Raw genomic sequence first — 20,428 nt, forward strand, 5'->3', positions numbered from 1 at the left:
ATTTGTAAGGAGGAGAAGTGACTTCTTATAAGGGCTGGTGATTAAAGGAAGGCTTTGAGTTTGTTCTTGAAAGATGAAAGAGGGGATTTGAGTTAGGTCTTGAAAGATGAAAACAATCGGGTCGTTTAGAGATGGGAAGAAAACCTATCCTATGGGGAAAAGAGGTTGAGCAGAGACACAGAAGTGTATCCATAGTTAACTTAATTTCCAGTACATATACCTTTTCAAGGTATTCATGTGCTGCCCACCTCCTTCAGTTAGAGAATCAGTAGTAGAGCATATTTGAAAAGGGGGTTGAGCAAGAGAAAGAGAATAGTTTGAGAAAGATACATTGGGACTGGGTTATGGATCCTGACTTCTAGATCAACGAGTTTGGACTTTAGACTTTATTCTCTAGGCAGTGCAGAACTACTGAAAGCAACATAAACTTTTGTTTTAGGAACAAAGTGGGAAAATGAGGCTGGGTTTTGGATAACTGTTTCAGAAGATTTTTAAGTTTCAGGGAAAAGTTTGAAGACACACATATTAGAGTACCTTACTACCAATAAAGATGGAGGGGCAAGGAGGGATGTAAAGCATAGTGAAGGTAGAATAGATAAGCTCTGACTTTTATTTATTTTGGTAGAGTACATCATTCAGTTGAACCTGCCTTCTCAGCTGCCTGCCTTAATTATGTTAGCTGGCTGAATTAATTCTTAAATCCCTTCAACCTTTGAAATTCTATGTTCTTTGATCCTTGAATATTTGTAAAGGTATACCCTAGCTTAAAGAAATAATGAAAAACATTTAAAATCTAAAGGAAATATATCCTACTGGGGACTAAATACTTCTTTTTTTTTTTTAAGAGTTTATTTATTTATTTTTTTTTATATATGTGAAATTTATTGACAAATTGGTTTCCATACAACACCCAGTGCTCATCCCAAAAGGTGCCCTCCTCAATACCCATCACCCACCCTCCCTTCCCTCCCACCCCCCATCAACCCTCAGTTTGTTCTCAGTTTTTAAGAGTCTCTTATGCTTTGGCTCTCTCCCACTCTAACCTCTTTTTTTTTTTTCCTTCCCCTCCCCAATGGGTTCCTGTTAAGTTTCTCAGGATCCACATAAGAGTGAAACCATATGGTATCTGTCTTTCTCTGTATGGCTTATTTCACTTAGCATCACACTCTCCAGTTCCATCCACGTTGCTACAAAAGGCCATATTTCATTTTTTCTCATTGCCACGTAGTATTCCATTGTGTATATAAACCACAATTTCTTTATCCATTCATCAGTTGATGGACATTTAGGCTCTTTCCATAATTTGGCTATTGTTGACAGTGCTGCTATGAACATTGGGGTACAAGTGCCCCTATGCATCAGTACTCCTGTATCCCTTGGATAAATTCCTAGCAGTGCTATTGCTGGGTCATAGGGTAGGTCTATTTTTAATTTTCTGAGGAACCTCTGCTTTCCAGAGCGACTGCACCAATTTGCATTCCCACCAACAGTGCAAGAGGGTTCCCGTTTCTCCACATCCTCTCCAGCATCTATAGTCTCCTGATTTGTTCATTTTGGCCACTCTGACTGGCGTGAGGTGATACCTGAGTGTGGTTTTGATTTGTATTTCCCTGATAAGGAGCGACGCTGAACATCTTTTCATGTGCCTGTTGGCCATCTGGATGTCTTCTTTAGAGAAGTGTCTATTCATGTTTTCTGACCATTTCTTCACTGGGTTATTTGTTTTTCAGGTGTGGAGTTTGGTGAGCTCTTTATAGATTTTAGATACTAGCCCTTTGTTTGATATGTCATTTGCAAATATCTTTTCCCATTCCGTTGGTTGCCTTTTAGTTTTGTTGGTTGTTTCCTTTGCTGTGCAGAAACTTTTTATCTTCATAAGGTCCCAGTAATTCACTTTTGCTTTTAATTCCCTTGCCTTTGGGGATGTGTCGAGTAAGAGATTGCTACGGCTGAGGTCAGAGAGGTCTTTTCCTGCTTTCTCCTCTAAGGTTTTGATGGTTTCCTGTCTCACATTTAGGTCCTTTATCCATTTTGAGTTTATTTTTGTAAATGGTGTGAGAAAGTGGTCTAGTTTCAACCTTCTGCATGTTGCTGTCCAGTTCTCCCAGCACCATTTGTTAAAGAGGCTGTCTTTTTTCCATTGGATGTTCTTTCCTGCTTTGTCAAAGATGAGTTGGCCATACGTTTGTGGGTCTAGTTCTGAGGTTTCTATTCTATTCCATTGGTCTGTGTGTCTGTTTTTGTGCCAATACCATGCTGTCTTGATGATGACAGCTTTGTAGTAGAGGCTGAAGTCTGGGATTGTGATGCCTCCTACTTTGGTCGTCTTCTTCAGAATTCCTTTGGCTATTCGGGGCCTTTTGTTGTTCCATATGAATTTTAGGATTGCTTGTTCTAGTTTTGAGAAGAATGCTGGTGCAATTTTGATTGGGATTGCATTGAATGTGTAGATAGCTTTGGGTAGTATTGACATTTTGACAATATTTATTTTTCCAATCCATGAGCAGGGAATGTCTTTCCATTTCTTTAAATCTTCTTCAGTTACCTTCATAAGTTTTCTATAGTTTTCAGCATACAGATCCTTTACATCTTTGGTTCGATTTATTCCTAGGTATTTTATGCTTCTTGGTGCAATTGTGAATGGGATCAGTTTCTTTATTTGTCTTTCTGTTGCTTCGTTGTTAGTGTATAAGAATGCAACTGATTTCTGTACATTGATTTTGTATCCTGCAACTTTGCTGAATTCATGTATCAGTTCTAGCAGACTTTTGGTGGAGTCTATCGGATTTTCCATGTATAATATCATGTCATCTGCAAAAAGCGAAAGCTTGACTTCATCTTTGCCAATTTTGATGCCTTTGATTTCCTTTTGTTGTCTGATTGCTGATGCCAGAACTTCCAGCACTATGTTAAACAACAGCGGTGAGAGTGGGCATCCCTGTCGTGTTCCTGATCTCAGGGAAAAAGCTCTCAGTTTTTCCCCATTGAGGATGATGTTAGCTGTGGGCTTTTCATAAATGGCTTTTATGATCTTTAAGTATGTTCCTTCTATCCTGACTTTCTCAAGGGTTTTTATTAAGAAAGGGTGCTGGATTTTGTCAAAGGCCTTTTCTGCATCGATTGACAGGATCATATGGTTCTTCTCTTTTTTTTTGTTAATGTAATGTATCACGTTGATTGATTTGCGAATGTTGAACCAGCCCTGCATCCCAGGAATGAATCCCACTTGATCATGGTGAATAATTCTTTTTATATGCTGTTGAATTCGATTTGCTAGTATCTTATTGAGAATTTTTGCATCCATATTCATCAGGGATATTGGCCTGTAGTTCTCTTTTTTTACTGGGTCTCTGTCTGGTTTAGGAATCAAAGTAATACTGGCTTCATAGAATGAGTCTGGAAGTTTTCCTTCCCTTTCTATTTCTTGGAATAGCTTGAGAAGGATAGGTATTATCTCTGCTTTAAACGTCTGGTAGAACTCCCCTGGGAAGCCATCTGGTCCTGGACTCTTATTTGTTGGGAGATTTTTGATAACTGATTCAATTTCTTCGCTGGTTATGGGTCTGTTCAAGCTTTCTATTTCCTCCTGATTGAGTTTTGGAAGAGTGTGGGTGTTCAGGAATTTGTCCATTTCTTCCAGGTTGTCCAATTTGTTGGCATATAATTTTTCATAGTATTCCCTGATAATTGTTTGTATCTCTGAGGGATTGGTTGTAATAATTCCATTTTCATTCATGATTTTATCTATTTGGGTCATCTCCCTTTTCTTTTTGAGAAGCCTGGCTAGAGGTTTGTCAATTTTGTTTATTTTTTCAAAAAACCAACTCTACAGTTTTTTTAGATTCTATATTGTTTATTTCTGCTCTGATCTTTATTATTTCTCTTCTTCTGCTGGGTTTAGGCTGCCTTTGCTGTTCTGCTTCTATTTCCTTTAGGTGTGCTGTTAGATTTTGTATTTGGGATTTTTCTTGTTTCTTGAGATAGGCCTGGATTGCAATGTATTTTCCTCTCAGGACTGCCTTTGCTGCATCCCAAAGCGTTTGGATTGTTGTATTTTCATTTTCGTTTGTTTCCATATATTTTTTGATTTCTTCTCTAATTGCCTGGTTGACCCACTCATTCGTTAGTAGGGTGTTCTTTAACCTCCATGCTTTTGGAGGTTTTCCAGACTTTTTCCTGTGGTTGATTTCAAGCTTCATAGCATTGTGGTCTGAAAGTATGCATGGTATAATTTCAATTCTTGTAAACTTATGAAGGGCTGTTTTGTGACCCAGTATATGATCTATCTTGGAGAATGTTCCATGTGCACTCGAGAAGAAAGTATATTCTGTTGCTTTGGGATGCAGAGTTCTAAATAGATCTGTCAAGTCCATCTGATCCAATGTCTCATTCAGGGCCCTTGTTTCTTTATTGACCGTGTGTCTAGATGATCTATCCATTTCTGTAAGTGGGGTGTTAAAGTCCCCTGCAATTACCACATTCTTATCAATAAGGTTGCTTATGTTTATGAGTAATTGTTTTATATATTTGGGGGCTCCGGTATTCGGGGCATAGACATTTATAATTGTTAGCCTTTCCTGATGGATAGACCCTGTAATTATTATATAATGCCCTTCTTCATCTCTTGTTACAGCCTTTAATTTAAAGTCTAGTTTGTCTGATATAAGTATGGCTACTCCAGCTTTCTTTTGGCTTCCAGTAGCATGATAAATAGTTCTCCATCCCCTCACTCTGAATCTAAAGGTGTCCTCAGGTCTAAAATGAGTCTCTTGTAGACAGCAAATAGATGGGTCTTGTTTTTTTATCCATTCTGATACCCTATGTCTTTTGGTTGGCGCATTTAATCCATTTACATTCAGTGTTATTATAGAAAGATACGGGTTTAGAGTCATTGTGATGTCTGTATGTTTTATGCTTGTAGTGATGTCTCTGGTACTTTGTCTCACAGGGTCCCCCTTAGGATCTCTTGTAGGGCTGGTTTAGTGGTGACAAATTCCTTCAGTTTTTGTTTGTTTGGGAAGACCTTTATCTCTCCTTCTATTCTAAATGACAGACTTGCTGGATAAAGGATTCTCGGCTGCATATTTTTTCTGTCTAGCACACTGAAAATCTCGTGCCAATTCTTTCTGGCCTGCCAAGTTTCAAAAGAGAGATCAGTCATGAGTCTTATAGGTCTCCCTTTATATGTGAGGGCACGTTTACCCCTTGCTGCTTTCAGAATTTTCTCTTTATCCTTGTATTTTGCCAGTTTCACTATGATATGTCATGCAGAAGATCGATTCAAGTTACGTCTGAAGGGAGTTCTCTGTGCCTCTTGGATTTCAATGCCTTTTTCCTTCCCCAGTTCAGGGAAGTTCTCAGCTATTCTTTCTTCAAGTACCCCTTCAACACCTTTCCCTCTCTCTTCCTCCTCTGGGATACCAATTATGCGTATATTATTTCTTTTTAGTGTATCACTTAGTTCTCTAATTTTCCCCTCATACTCCTGGATTTTTTTATCTCTCTTTTTCTCAGCTTCCTCTTTTTCCATAACTTTATCTTCTAGTTCACCTATTCTCTCCTCTGCCTCTTCCATCCGAGCTGTGGTGGTTTCCATTTTGTTTTGCATTTCATTTAAAGCGTTTTTCAGCTCCTCGTGACTGTTCCTTAGTCCCTTGATCTCTGTAGCAAGAGATTCTCTGCTGTCCTGTATACTGTTTTCCAGCCCAGCGATTAATTTTATGACTATTATTCTAAATTCACTTTCTGTTATATTATTTAAATCCTTTTTGATCAGCTCATTAGCTGTTGTTATTTCCTGGAGATTCTTCTGAGGGGAATTCTTCTGCTTGGTCATTTTGGATAGTCCCTGGTGTGGTGAGGACCTGCAGGGCACTTCCCCTGTGCTGTGGTGTATAACTGGAGTTGGTTGGCGGGGCCGCAGTCCGACCTGATGTCTGCCCCCAGCCCACCGCTGGGGCCACAGTCAGACTGGTGTGTGCCTTCTCTTCCCCTCTCCTAGGGGCGGGATTCACTGTGGGGTGGCGTGGCCCGTCTGGGCTACTTGCACACTGCCAGGCTTGTGATGCTGGGGATCTGGCGTATTAGCTGGGGTGGGTAGGCAAGGTGCACGGCGGCGGGGGGGGGCAGGCTTAGCTCGCTTCTCCTTAGGTGATCCACTTCAGGAGGGGCCCTGTGGCAGCCGGAGGGAGTCAGATCCGCTGCCGGAGGTTTGGCTCCGCAGAAGCACAGAGTTGGGTGTTTGCGCGGAGCGAGCAATTTCCCTGGCCGGAACCGGTTCCCTTTGGGATTTTGGCTGGGGGATGGGCGGGGGAGATGGCGCTGGCGAGCGCCTTTGTTCCTCACCAAACTGAGCTCTGTTGTCCGGGGGCTCAGCAGCTCTCCCTCCCTTTGTCCTCCAGCCTTTCCGCTTTCCGAGCAGAGCTGTTAACTTATGACCTCCCAGACGCTAAGTCGCGCTTGCTGTCGGAACACAGTCCGTCAGGCCCCTCCGCTTTTGCCAGCCAGACTCGGGGGCTCTGCTTGGCCGGCGAGCCGCCCCTCCGCCCCGGCTCCCTCCCGCCAGTCCGTGGAGCACGCACCGCCTCGCCGCCCTTCCTACCCTCTTCCGTGGGCCTCTAGTCTGTGCTTGGCTCGGGCGACTCCGTTCTGCTAATCCTCTGGGGGTTTTCTGGGTTATTTAGGCAGGTGTAGGTGGAATCTAAGTGATCAGCAGGATGCGCGGTGAGCCCAGCGTCCTCCTAAGCCGCCATCTTCCCTTCCTCCCTAAATACTTCTCTATCTACTTTAAGCTCTTTTACTATGTTAAAGAAAAACATCTTTTTGGATTATTGACCATTTTCTTTCATTGCATATTAACAATAAATTTATAGTTTGGAAGTGTTGAAGAAACTGATGAACACAGAGAAAACTGTTAAAAGCCTAAAAAAGTGTAAAATGTGAACAATGTTTTTAAAAGTTTTAAAAAGGTACCAATATAGGGATAGTTCCCAATTCATTTTGTGAAGCCAGCATTACCCTAATACCAAAACCAGACAAAGATAGTACAAGACAACTGCAGACCAGTATTGCTCAGCAAAAATACTAGAAAGCTGAATCTAGCAAAATATAAAAAGGATTATACACTCTGACCAAATGAGATTTATTCCAGGGATGCAAGATTGGTTCAGTATATAAAAATCAGTTGATATAATAATGGTTACTAGAAAAAAAGACGAAACCCACATGAGCATCTCAGTTAACAGAAAAAGCATTTGACAGAATTTGACACCATTTCATGATAAAAACACTTGACAAACTAGGAATAGAAGGGATCTTCTTCAGCCGGATATAAGGCATTTGTGAAGAGTCCACAGCTAACATTATACTTAATGGTGAGAAACTAAAAGCTTTCTCTTAAATTTAGGAACAAGACAAGGTTGTCTGCTCTTACTACTTCTTTTCAACATTATAGTAGAGGTTTTAGCCAGGGAAAATAGACAAGGAAAATAAATAAGAGGCATCCAGATAAGAAAGAAGAGAAAAAGTAAAACTATTTATTTTCATGGATGACATGATTTTGTATATAGGAAATCCTAAGGAATCCATAAAAAAGCTATTAGAACTTAAAAAGTTTGGCAAGGTTACAAGATGTAAGTTCAGTGTACATTAACCAATTATGTTTCTTTGTGCTATCAATGGATAATCTGCAAATGAAATTTTAAAAATGAGAATCCTACTTATAATAGTTGCAAAAAGAATAAAACACTAAGGGGTATAAATTTAATAAAAGTAATGCAAAATTTGTGTATTTAAAATTATAAAAATTTGCTAAAAGAAATTAAAGAAGGGGCGCCTGGGTGGCGCAGTCGGTTAGATGTCCGACTTCAGCCAGGTCAGATCTCGCGGTCCGTGAGTTCGAGCCCCGCGTCAGGCTCTGGGCTGATGGCCCAGAGCCTGGAGCCTGTTTCCGATTCTGTGTCTCCCTCTCTCTCTGCCCCTCCCCCGTTCATGCTCTGTCTCTCTCTGTCCCAAAAATAAATAAACGTTGAAAAAAAAATTTAAAAAAAGAAATTAAAGAAAATTAAATGGAAAGACAGTTTATGGCATAGGTCAAAAGATGTAATAGTATTATTGTTAAGATTCCAGTACTCTACAGATTCTCCCCAGTCTCTCTCAAAATATCAGCTGACAAACTGATCCTAAAATTCATATGGGAAATGGAAGGGGCCCAGAATAGTCAGAACAACTTAGAAAAGGATGAATAAAGTAGAACATACACTTCCTGATTTTACTTTCCACAGAGCTATGATAATCAAGATGGTGTAATACCAGCAACAAGATAGGCTTTTAGCTCAATGGAATAGAATTGAGAGTCCAGAAATAAACCTTTAAACTTATAGTCAGTTGATTTTCTACAAGGATATCGAGGCAGTTCAGTGGGAGATGGAAGTTTTTTCAACAGATAGTGTTGGGACAACTGGATATCCAACATGAAAAATGAAGTTGGGTCTCTACTTCACACCATATACAAAAGTTAACTCAAAATGGATTAAAAATCTAAATGTAGTAGCTAACACTGTAAAAATCTTAGAAGAAAACATAGGAATAAATTTTTTGACCTTGGATTGGATAATGATTTGTTACATATAACACCAAAAGCACAAGCAATGAAAGGAAAAAGTAGATAAGTTGGATTTTATCAAAATTAAAAACTTTTGTGCTTCAAAAGACACCATCAACTAAAGGGAAAGACAGCCCACAGAATGGGAGAAAATACTTGCAAAGTATATATCTGATAAAGAACTTCTGTCCAGATTATATAAAGAATTCTTACAGCTTAATAATAAAAAGACAAGTAACTGAGTTATAAAATGGGCAAAGGATCTGAATAGATAGAAAATGTACAAATTACCAATTTGTATATGACGAGATGCTCAATATCAGTCGCTAGGGAAATGCAAATCAAAACCACAGTGAGATACCATTCAGTACCCACCAGGACAGCTAAAATTAAAAAAAAAAAAAAAGATGGACAATAATGGTACTCTCAAACTTTGCTGGTAGGAATGTAAAATAGTGCAGTTGCTTTGGAAAACTGGGAGCTTCTGAGGCATGAAACAGAATTATCATGAGACCCAGAAATGCCATTCATAGATGTATTACCCACAAAAATTGAAAATAAATGTAGACACAAAAACTTATATACAAATGTTTATTAATCCTAATAACCTAAAAGTAGAAACAACACAGATGTCCATCAACTGATGAATGAATAAAGAAACTGTGGTATATCCATACAATAGAATATTATTTGGCAATAAAAAAGAATGAAGTTCTGATACATGCCACAATGTGGATAAACATTGAAATCATTGTGCTAAGTGAAAAAAGCCAGATACAAATGCCACATATTATAGGATTCCATTTTTATGACATGTTCAGAATACACAAATCCAGAGAAAGAATGAAGATTGGTAGTTATGAGGGGCTGAGGAGATAGGGCAATAGGGAGTGACAGCTGATAGATATGGGTCTGTTTGGGGCTGTGGTGAAATGTTCTGGAATTAGAGAGTGGTAATAGTATAATTTTGGGAGCATATTACAAACCACTGAATCTTAAAAGAGGGAAAAATGTCAATATGCACCTGAGGAAAAGGAATCTTACTGTTTTTAACTATCTTTGTTTTCAAAATCAGGATTTGAAGAGATGCTCCCTCTTCAGATTTCACCAAGACATTCTCTTAGTCTTGTCTTATGAAGGTGTTATAAATACTGCTATCACAGAGAAGTGCTTCTTGGATTCCATCCATACCTTATTCAAATTTAATTTTAAAAACATATTTCTAATTGTTTAAAAATGGAATATTAAACAGTATATACTCTCAGATGTATTACTGATCGTATATTTTGCATACTGGGGGATACCATATGTTAACACATTTCTTTTTTTTTTTTTAACATTTATTTATTTTTGAGACAGAGAGAGACAGGGCATGAATGGGGGAGGGTCATAGATAGAGGGAGACACAGAATCTGAAACAGGCTCCAGGCTCTGAGCCGGCAGCACAGAGCCTGACGCGGGGCTTGAACTCATGGACCGCGAGATCATAACCTGAGCCGAAGTCATACGCTTAACTGACTGAGCCACCCAGGTGCCCCAACACATTTCTAAGTTAAGTTCATTTTGTACAGGCCTTAGAATCAAGTTTTTCATGTTCAGTGTATATATTCAGACACTTATCTAACATTTCACTAAATAGGAAGGTTGTAATTCACAGTGCTTTAAAAACAACAGCACAACAGGGGCACCTGGGTGGCTCAGTCGGTTGAACATCTGATTTTGGCTCAGGTCATGATCTCACAGTCTGTGAGTTCGAGCCCCATGTCGGGCTCTGTGCTGACAGCTCAGAGTCTGGAGCCTGCTTCGGATTCTGTGTATCCCTCTCTCTCTGCCCCTCACCTGCTCATGAGCGCTCTCTCTCTCTCTCTCTCTCTCTCTCTCTCTGTCAAAAGTAAATAAACATTAAAAAAACGACAACAACAACACAACAAATGTCCTTTTGAATAAAGTTGTTAAAGTGAGTACACTGCATTTCTACTGTAGATGAGGATTTTCTTGATACAAAGTAACCAAAACCAAGTTTGGAAGAAAATTGGATAGTGGGGTTGATGTAACTGTAACTGGTCTCCATAAACTCTCAGTTAAAATTTTTCTTCATCAGAATGTTTTCATTGTTCTCAATGACTGCTATTTTAGTAAGAAAATGTAAATTTGGTTCACTGTAGTAAAAATATACTAATTATTGTTTTCACTGCTTCATATATTGGGGTTCTACGTAACACACCGTTTAAATTTTATGTGGCTGGGATCCTGGAAAATTTTCTTAACACATGAAGTATCCTATTCCATTTTGACTTTAGTCTCATTGTCCAGAGATGTTCTGGAGGCATTTCCCACCCCCCAGAGAAATCTAATAGTGAAGGGGAGGCTTCCAGCCAAAAAAGTATTTACTGACTTTAGGTAGATCATATCTTTGTTCTGAGGCTCTGTCTCAGAGATTGCACTGCACAGATACTTTTGGCTGGATCGTAAAGCTGTTTGTTTTTATGCCCAATATAAATATTTTAGTTACTACTTCATAAATGGTATCACATAAAAGTGATAGGTATTTTATTTTAGTCTCTTTTTGCATGTGCAGCAACTGAGTTTTCTGTGTGGGACTTTATCAAAAGGAGGGTGAAATATGGCATGTGTCATTAGATTGCCTCTTTCTATACTAAAACCTTTGTGGTTACTTTCATGTAAGCTAAATGGAAGGGACCATTGGCAAAGTTACAAGAAGGATGTGTTGCAGAGTGGTTGAGGGCAGGAGACAGTGAAAGAATCAAATAAGGATTATTGAGTACCTAATATGTGTGGATATTTATCATTACATATTCTAACCTATTGTTCAAAACAAGTTATGTGTCCCTTCTGTTCTACTCGTAGGTGATCATGGAGGAAGCACTTTACTCCCACCAAATGTCACAAATGAATTTCCAGAATATGGGACCATGGAGGATAGTGGAGAAGGCCTAAGAACTTCTCTTGGGTTTGATACAGAGTCTCTGCCAGGCTGCCCACAAGGGCAGCTGGGGGTCCAGCTTCTTCATGGCCACCAGTCTGGGCTTGAGAGTGTTACCGACGGACCAAAAGATGTCAGAGAGTCCCTCACTCAAAGTCACCTCAAGGAACAAAGTTTACAACCCATTGACTCCTTGATTTCAACTCTGAAAGCCACAGAAGCCAGAAAAGCTTCAGGAACATTACAGGCTACAAAGGTACTGGACAAAGATGCTATTTCTAGTTTTTCAGTTCAGCAGGTGGATAAAGAGCTGGACACTGTCCCTCATAAAACAAAGAGACAGGGAGCCAAAAAAATATTTCCTGCTGGCCAAGAAAAAGCACCAGATATACCTCTTTCAGCTGAAGTTACGACTGAGGAGAACTTTTATTTGAGCATCCAGAAGGATCAGACTGTACTATTACCTGGAGAAGCTCAGGCAGAGCTTTCCAAGATAACTAATAATGGTAGAAAAGGGGCTGTCCATGTGCAGGAGCCAGCTTGTTCTATATCCTCCCTGGGGAGCCCAGCAGTGACGCATACCTCTGCAGGCAGTGTTGCTCTTTTGAGAGAGAAGAGGTCTGATCAAGGTAGCTCCACAGGACGCCCAGGCCGGGTCAAACACGTGGAATTTCAAGGGGTGGAAATATTGTGGACAGGAGGGGAGAAAAGAGAGATACAGCATCCTGTGGATTTTGAGATATCATTGGAAAGGAGCACCTCTCCTGAAAACAGAGAACTTTCCAGAGTGCCAACCCATCTCATTTCATGTGCTGGTTTGTATAATTCAGTTGGTTTAACTGAGAGTGTTTGGGATGAAACCTGGAGATCATCAGAGAAGCTGGGCACCAGCTCAGGGACGTTTTCCCCTCTGCCTCTTGTTGAGAGTGGAGAGGATGAAGTCTTCCTAAAGGAAAACAAAGAACATCTTGAGAAGAAACCTGAACTGGAGAGAGACAAGGAAAGGTGAGCTCCCACAGTCATCCTGCTGTCTGTGATGCCTTGTACACATTATAAGAGATCTTTATCCTGTGCTTGGCCATGAGAACTAAACATAATATCCTGGGTCCTTGTTATTATAGAATGGAAGAGAATTTATTATAAGCCAGATTCCTTCTAAGTCTCTAAGATATAAAAGTGATCTTGTTATAAAGCTGTGCATTAGGCATAAACTGGGGAGGCAGAGTTACAGAGAGGCTGTGAACACCATACTCATGTGGATCCATTTCTGACGTTTTTTATGTTTGACAGGTTTCAATTTTTCCAACATTAAGGTAACTAAAATACCCCACGGTTATCTTTAATAATATGAAAAGGTTTGGACTCTTGACATATCCTATAGTCACTATATCCTATCTTAGGCACTTCTTCTGTGTGCAACACCAGTGCCTATATACAAGCCGCATACATGTGTGAATGCAGAGGTTTGGGTTTGGGTTGCCCCAGTTTTCTAGGTTTAGAAAGGAGGTCAGGAGGTCAGAAGTAGACTTTCGAATTCAGTTGTTCTGTGGCATTCACATGAGAATCCCTTCTTACAAGTAGCATATGTTTTGATTTTGGGCCTGATAAATCATCTTAGCATGATATGGTACCTCCTGATCTTGCCATACATTTCTGACATCCATATCAGCTTAGAGCCTGGATAAATGGAAGACATAACTCATCTTTGTTCACTTCTTTTCATTGCTGTCTTGACCATACAGTGCTCCTTCTGGCAAAGTCATTTGTCATGTACTCTCATTTCCAACTTGTACCATCTTTTCATCCATCAGTCCTCATTGCATCACATTTTATAGTTTATGTGGGAGAACATCTGTGTCAAGGCTGAAGGGTTTTTTGTTTGTTTGGTGTAAGGAAATACATTTTCCTCTGTAGTTAATTAACAAATCCACCTAGAGTGATGCTCCTTTAGGAAGGTTATCAGGACTCCTCCTCTCCACTTCTTCCTCCCCAACCCCCCTAACACATAAAATCTCTAGACGTCCCTCAAAAGCAGCCTTGATATGCGGCACATGGCTCAGTAGTTATAGTCCCACTGAAATATACACTTTTGCTATTGTACATATTATTAATTTATTCCACCCTTCCCCTCTCCCTTCTTCCACAAATAGTTTTTGACTGTCTGTGATGTTCTTGACCCTGCTAAATACTGGACATAAAAGAATGTTCAAAATAGATAATAACTTGTGGTCATTTCCCTCATGGCGTTTACTGCTAAAGATAAACACTGACTACATAAACGTGTTAATAATTATAGGATCACAAATTGTGGTAGGTTCTGGGAAGGAAAATAACAGAGACATACTAGAAAAAAATAAATTCGGTTGATGGCTTAGAGAAGGCCTTTCTGTAGAAATGATAAGTAGGCTGAGACTTGAGAAATGAATATGAGTTAATCAGGCAGAAAATGGGGAAGAAGAATATTCCAGGGAGGAAGGGAACAAAATGTGCAAAGGAGAGCTGCTGGATTGCCTAGCTATGTGCGCTTCCTAGAGTTGTGTGAAATGAAGTCTTTATGGAAAGTTAGAAGATTTGAAACTCAATAGTGTGGTTGGAGCATAAGGAGCTGTGGGGTTGGGAAATGAGCATGGAGAGGTAGGGAGGAGCTTCCCATTTTATTCCATGGGCAGTGAGAAGCCATTAAGAGACCCAGAATACTATTTGGTATGTGGTAGACCTTTATAATTTAAAAACAGCAAAGACAACTGTATTGTTGATTGTGAATCCTCATAATAGATTTACGTGAGGTAGTTTTCTATTTTTATTCTTATTTATAGGAATTTGAGGCTTAGAGAGATTAAGTAAGGTTTTCTAAAGTGATATAGCTGGTAATTGGCACATCCAACATTCAGCCCCAGATTTTTCTAACTCTTGAGCTTTGCTGTTATGGAGTTTAAAAAAATTTACTTAATTATCCTAATATTCATTTTTAATATTTGAACACAGTGCTGCATACTAATTAATTGTTTATAGGTTTTCACTGTTTTGGTTAGCCTTTCAATAAACATGTTTGTTGGCTTTTAAAAAAATTGTTTTTGTTTTTAAAGGTCATTCGCTGGCTGTCGAATTTTGGGTCTGAAAACTCTCTGCAGTGCTGCCTTGTTGTCGGCAGGGGGCGGCCCTTGGATTCTAATCTTCTCATCCTCTTGAGGGCAGTTGGTCTTGTTTGAATCAGAATGTATTAATAGACCGATGAAAGTTTAGTGTATTTTTACTCCATTAAGTTTACACAGTATATTTATCTGTGTTCTGTTGAAATTAAGGATGACAGTGGCTGTTAACAATTTGAATTTGTGGAGTTTAGTTGGCTAAAATGAGAGTTTAATATTTCATTCAAATATAGTCACATACTAGGAAATTAGTTTGAAACTACAGAAATTATTTAGACAGCACATGTATGCTAAGAGGTTCTTCAACCCGAATATGTTTCTGTGATAGCTTCCTTTTCAAATATATTAAGACATAACCCAAAGAACAAAATTGTTAGCTTTACGGAATATTATCTTTCTTATATGGTTATATGGTTGAAAGGGAAAAAGTAAAAAGAATATTAACCAATATTGAAATTCTTCATTCTTATTTTCTTTCTAGGATTCTTGAGCAAGAGGAGCACTTTAGGGGAGGAGATGATGATGTCCTTGGGCCTGCGTATACAGAGGACTCCACTGATGTGTACAGCTCCCAGTTTGAAACCATTTTGGACAACACTTCCTTATACTACAGTGCTGAGTCCTTGGAGACATTATATTCAGAACCTGATAGCTATTTTAGCTTTGAAATGCCTCTCACTCCAATGATACAGCAGCGCATTAAAGAAGGCAGTCAGTTTCTGGAGAGGACAACAGTGGCAGGACAGCAAGATGTCCTGAGTGTCTCAGCAGATGGTGGAATAGTGATGGGTTATTCTAGTGGGATCACCAACGGGCTGAATGACACCAGTGACTCCATCTACACGAAAGGCACACCAGAGATTGCTTTCTGGGGAAGGTACTAATTCTATCCTCATTAATTTCATGCGGTGATTTTTGTATCACTTTCTCCTTGGGAAATATAAGAGTGGAATATATCTGAGGAGCATTTGGCCAGTTTCTGTGGATATAAGTGAATGCTGTGAGTAGAAAGTAATTTGGGTTTTAGGGACCGGCAGAGTGCGCTTTAGCAGTTTCCCAAATTGGCAAGCTGTGGTTATTGTATATGGTGGTATTTCCTGGATTACAATATATAAATTGCATCCCGAGCAAATATTTGTGGGTGATGAGTAGGTGTTAGCTGCCATGGTGTACCTTTGGTAGCAGTGGTATGGTACTATGAAAAGAACACTGAGAGATGTTGGCTTTCATATTGGCACTGATATTGGTTGTTGGCTTGGAGCAGGTTGCTTGACTAGGCCAGAAGTTCCTTAACTGCAAATTGAGGGTGTTGGATTAGATGGTTACCCAAGTATCTTATAGGCCTTTGCTCTGTGATGTCCTGTTCTGTTGAGCAGTCTTCTATTCCTGAGATGGGAAATATCCGATTATATGGATGCTTGATAGAGCTGATACCTTGGTTAAGGCTATAAATATTTATTTTCTCTCTCTGATTTAGGATTTAAGTCTACTTGGGAGGTAAGACGACAAATTATATAGGTTACATGTGCCCTGCCTGTCATTTAGTTATTCCTTGTCTATTTATGGATTATCCAGCATTTCATTTCTTCTTGCTCATTATCCTTGGGTCATTCACCTATTTTTTAGCATCTTTATCAGTGGGTAGAGAATGCTAAACTTCTTAATGATTTTATGAATTCAGTTTTGATATAATTTTCCTGAATTAAAGTGTGTGTGTGTGTGTGTGTGTGTGTGTGTGTGTGTGTGTGTGTTGGGCAAAGTCAAGGGGAGATTTAAGGGGATAAACTATTTTAAAGCTGTATGAAATAGTGTCAGCACTTTTTTTTAAAAGTCAGTATTTATTATATAGGTTTCCAATGAACCTCTCTTTGTGAGCATCTTATGTTGAGTGTTTTCTATAACCAGTTTATAGGTTTATAATTCTTGCATGAACACATTCAAGACTGGCATTTATAAATTGTAGCTATGCATTTCCATGTGAAATGGAACATCCAAATGGATGTTGATTGCTTTCTTGGGTCACTAGTGATATAATGAAACAACACTAGTCTCAAAAGCAGAAGACCTTAGTCTGAATTACTTGGGCAAGCCACTTATTTTCTCTGATACTCACTTTATTTATTGGTAAAATTAGGTTAATGGTATCCAGCATGCTATGTAGCTGTGAGATTTAAAGAGTTAATATAGATTAACGCAACTAGCACAATGTATGGTACAAAGTAGGAGCTTGAGTAAAGGTGTGAGTCAGAATTGGTTGGCGAGTCCACATTTAGACTTTCTCTATTTCCGGGGCTAGGGGGTGGGAGGGGGTGTCCCTGAGGGTAAGGTGTTTCTGAGGACCATGGTCCTCCCCTTGGGGTGGGAGGAGGGCCCTTTTGTTTCACCATCATCTCTGATAACTGTAAGTTGAGATAAAATGCAATAGTATAGGCATGCAGATAATTTTATTAGAACTTCAGTCCCGCTTTCTGGGGTGAGTTGAAGTTGTTTATATTACAGACCCAAAAAATAGATGGGGGAGCTGAGGTATTTTGGGCTGAGAGGCTTTGCTGCAGAAGCTTCAGGGAGAGTAAGTAAATAAAAAGAGATGAACATCAGAAAGTCAGATCAGGAAGGAATTAGGTGAAATGTTTATCAAATGTATGGTTTGCTTATTTACAATAGGAAGTAGTCATCATTGGGGCCAGTGTGGGTGCCAGTCGTTATTAGTAGGGCAGAGTTAGATAGTTAAGAAAGAGTATTTGGCAAGTTATAGTATATTTTAGCATCTCAGATTTAGACAGCAGTACACTTTAGGCAATCTCAAGATAAAGCTTCATTACCTGCATTGTCAAACCTTGAGATCTTGGCCAGTAGTAAGACAAACTGAGAAACAGACTCTTAACTATGGAGAACGATCTGATGGTTACCAGAATGGAGGTGGGTGGGGGGATCAGTGAGCTAGGCAGTGAGGATTAAGGAGTGCACTTGTGATGAGCACTCGGTGTTGTATGGAAGAGTTAAATTCCTAAATTGTACACCTGACACTAACACTGTGCAACTAACTGGAATTTAAAAAAAAAAGAGTGAATTCTAATATGAATGAGAAGCATCTTAGGGATGTGTCAGCCACGCTTCTTTCAGCTCTGATACTCTTCCATGTGATTCCTGACTAGTGGTCATTCTTCCCTTCCTTTAACACTTCTGGTAACTTGAACAGACCTATTTGTGTTCTTCGAGTTGGCGTAATATGTGGTTACAGGTGAAGAAGGTTTTGTTTTATGATTTATGTGTCCATTCAGGGTTAAAAATGTAGGGCGGGCTCAATGATCTAAGAAGTTTTATTTATTTTTTCCTAAAAAAATTTAAAGAAACTGGAATAACTTTTATGCTTTTTTTACCCCTCTGACTTTTTGGTGCTTTTAAGTTGCAGCACCAGAAAAATTGTAGGTTGAAGAATTATGACATTTTTTTTTAGCTTGAAGGGGGCCTTAGATAGTCTTGTTTTACAGTAAAGAATCTGAGTCCCAGTTTGGTGGGATGGATTTACCTGTGAGAGATCCTTTACCAGAGTTCAAATTGTCTGACTCCTAGATTAGATACATTTGCTCTTCTAGGCAGCCTGGTCTCATACCTTTATTCTTTTTCTAAATCTAATTTCTCTAATGCCATATGTCTATGGAACCAGAAGTGTGAGTTGGTAATTGTAGAATTTATTGTTGTTGTTGGTGTGTGTGTTCAATTTGAGAAAAAAAAATTTACCAAATTGTTAACAAACATGTCTCCACAAATTTTTAAAGTAATCAATGAGCAGGCTTTTAAACATTTCCTTTACATTAAAACATTCTTCTGCAGAGGTAAGGAAGTAGACTATGGAGCCTGTTAAGGAAATCCAGACTTGAATGCTGACTGCCCAATAGTCAGCCTGATTGACTTCCCTCAACAACGTGCTCAGGGCCAAAGTGTTAGGATTCAAGTGAAAAAACATTTTCCAATTTTATTAATAAATGTGACATTTGTATAAGGAAAGTGATAAATCAAACAAGTGTACATGCCTAGTATTCTGTCTGTATTCACTGGCCTCTCCTGTTCCCTTGGCAGTGGACTGGGGGGGTGGGGTCTGACTATATTGAATAAAGTGAACTCTCAAGAAGGCACAAAGAAAAGGGGATGATACACGACTTATGATATGACTAATGACTGATGATGATATGACTGTCTCCCTGATAATGCTTCTTTGATTCTAACTAGACCTGAACCAAGAAATTAAGCCCATCTCTGTTGAGGTATTGATTTTAATGTATAAAATATTAACTGTTAGCCAGTAGAAAAGATTATAATATTACTTAGGTTGTCTCTAAGCACAATTCTGTATCATAGGCATCCTATAGTTTTTATTTAGTAAACACATGGTATGTAATTCTCATAATAAGCTAGGAGAAAGGAGCAATTAATGTTCTCATTTTCTAGATGAGGAAACTGAGGCATAGCACATTTGAGTAACTTACTCAAAGTAACACAGATGGTAAGTTGCATGCCCAGGGTTTGAACCCAGGCAGTCAGGCTCCAGAGCCCATTTATTTTTGGTTTCAAAACAAAAATATATTTGGCATTGCCTAGGTATATTTTAAAATCCTTTTCTACTTCAGTATGTGATTAACTTTGTCATTAAAGATGATTTCAGGGGTGCCTGAGTGTCTGACTCTTTCTTGATTTTGGCTCAGATCATGATCTCACAGTCATGAGATCGAGCCCTGTGTTGGGCTCTTTTGGGTGTGGAGCCTGTGCACCCAGCATGGGTGTGTTCACTCTCTCTAAAAAAAGAAAAAAAAAAAAAAGGTGATTTCAGTGGCAGTATTTGACAGTGATTTCATTTGAATGCAAGATAACACTATTCTCTTTTGTGTTGCTTCTTTAAAGAAAGGTGCGAGTGGTTGGGAAGGTTAATGAGGATGTTGTATCACTTCAGCAAAACTTAGTTCTCTCAGCAGTGCCTTCCAATTTGGATTTAGCCATGCATTGGTGGTCAGGGGAGGGGGTTGTTCTTCCCTGTTACTCTCTCCACTTAAATCAAAGAAGAAAACATTTCAAATCTGTAGTATTCTAGTATCAAGTTGGAAAGGGCATTTTTAAAGAGTACATGTGCTCACTATTTGTCTTTTGAAGGATTATATACCTTTTTGATATCAAATACATCATTCTTTATAAGGTGAAAAAAACCTCTTAAGACCTTGGAATAAATCTGGACAGGAATAGTTAAATACTCTCAGGTGCTCTGAAGTGCTCTGGACACTGAATGTTGGCGAGGAAGCCGCATGTCGGTCAGGAAATAACTCACCCTGTGATTGTAACACAATATTTTAATGAAGGAGCAAAGAGGAGCATCCCCTCCCTTTGTGGTCCGCTACATAGCACTCAGGCTGATGGGGTCAGCAGTACTGTGTGAAGTCCAGTCACATGGCTCCAGAATTAGAAAGGATAATTAGAGACTTACAGTTGTACATGTTCCAATGGGTTCCTTTGTGTCTGGGTGCTTCTCCCTTGCTGGCTTATCATCTGATGATTGCAACTCCAATCAGTAAGTTGTGACCTGAAGACTATAAGGCACAAATGTTGTCACTGTGACCATTCACAGAGCTAAATATTGTCCATTTCTATTGAGCTTGGGTTTGGACAGATAGGAAAAGAGAGATACCAAATATAGTAACATGGCAGGATCCTCTCTTTTGGTTCTCTGAAACATATAAAACTGCA

General features: G+C 39.2%; 1 protein-coding gene across 1 annotated transcript in view; it reads left to right on the forward strand.

Annotated features, from left to right (window-relative positions):
• PSD3 (pleckstrin and Sec7 domain containing 3) overlaps positions 1 to 20,428 on the forward strand; it is a 553,196-nt gene that overhangs the window by 102,985 nt on the left and 429,783 nt on the right. Inside the window, exons 5-6 of the mRNA XM_047092318.1 lie at positions 11,471 to 12,551; positions 15,177 to 15,572. Of these exons, the coding sequence (XP_046948274.1) occupies positions 11,471 to 12,551; positions 15,177 to 15,572 (1,477 nt within the window). The remainder of the gene's footprint in view (positions 1 to 11,470; positions 12,552 to 15,176; positions 15,573 to 20,428) is intronic.

The sequence above is a fragment of the Lynx rufus genome, unplaced genomic scaffold, assembly GCF_022079265.1.
Source record: "Lynx rufus isolate CCGP_SWC_20201006 ecotype Redwood Valley unplaced genomic scaffold, mLynRuf1.p SCAF_3, whole genome shotgun sequence".
Classification (NCBI taxonomy): domain Eukaryota; kingdom Metazoa; phylum Chordata; class Mammalia; order Carnivora; family Felidae; genus Lynx; species Lynx rufus.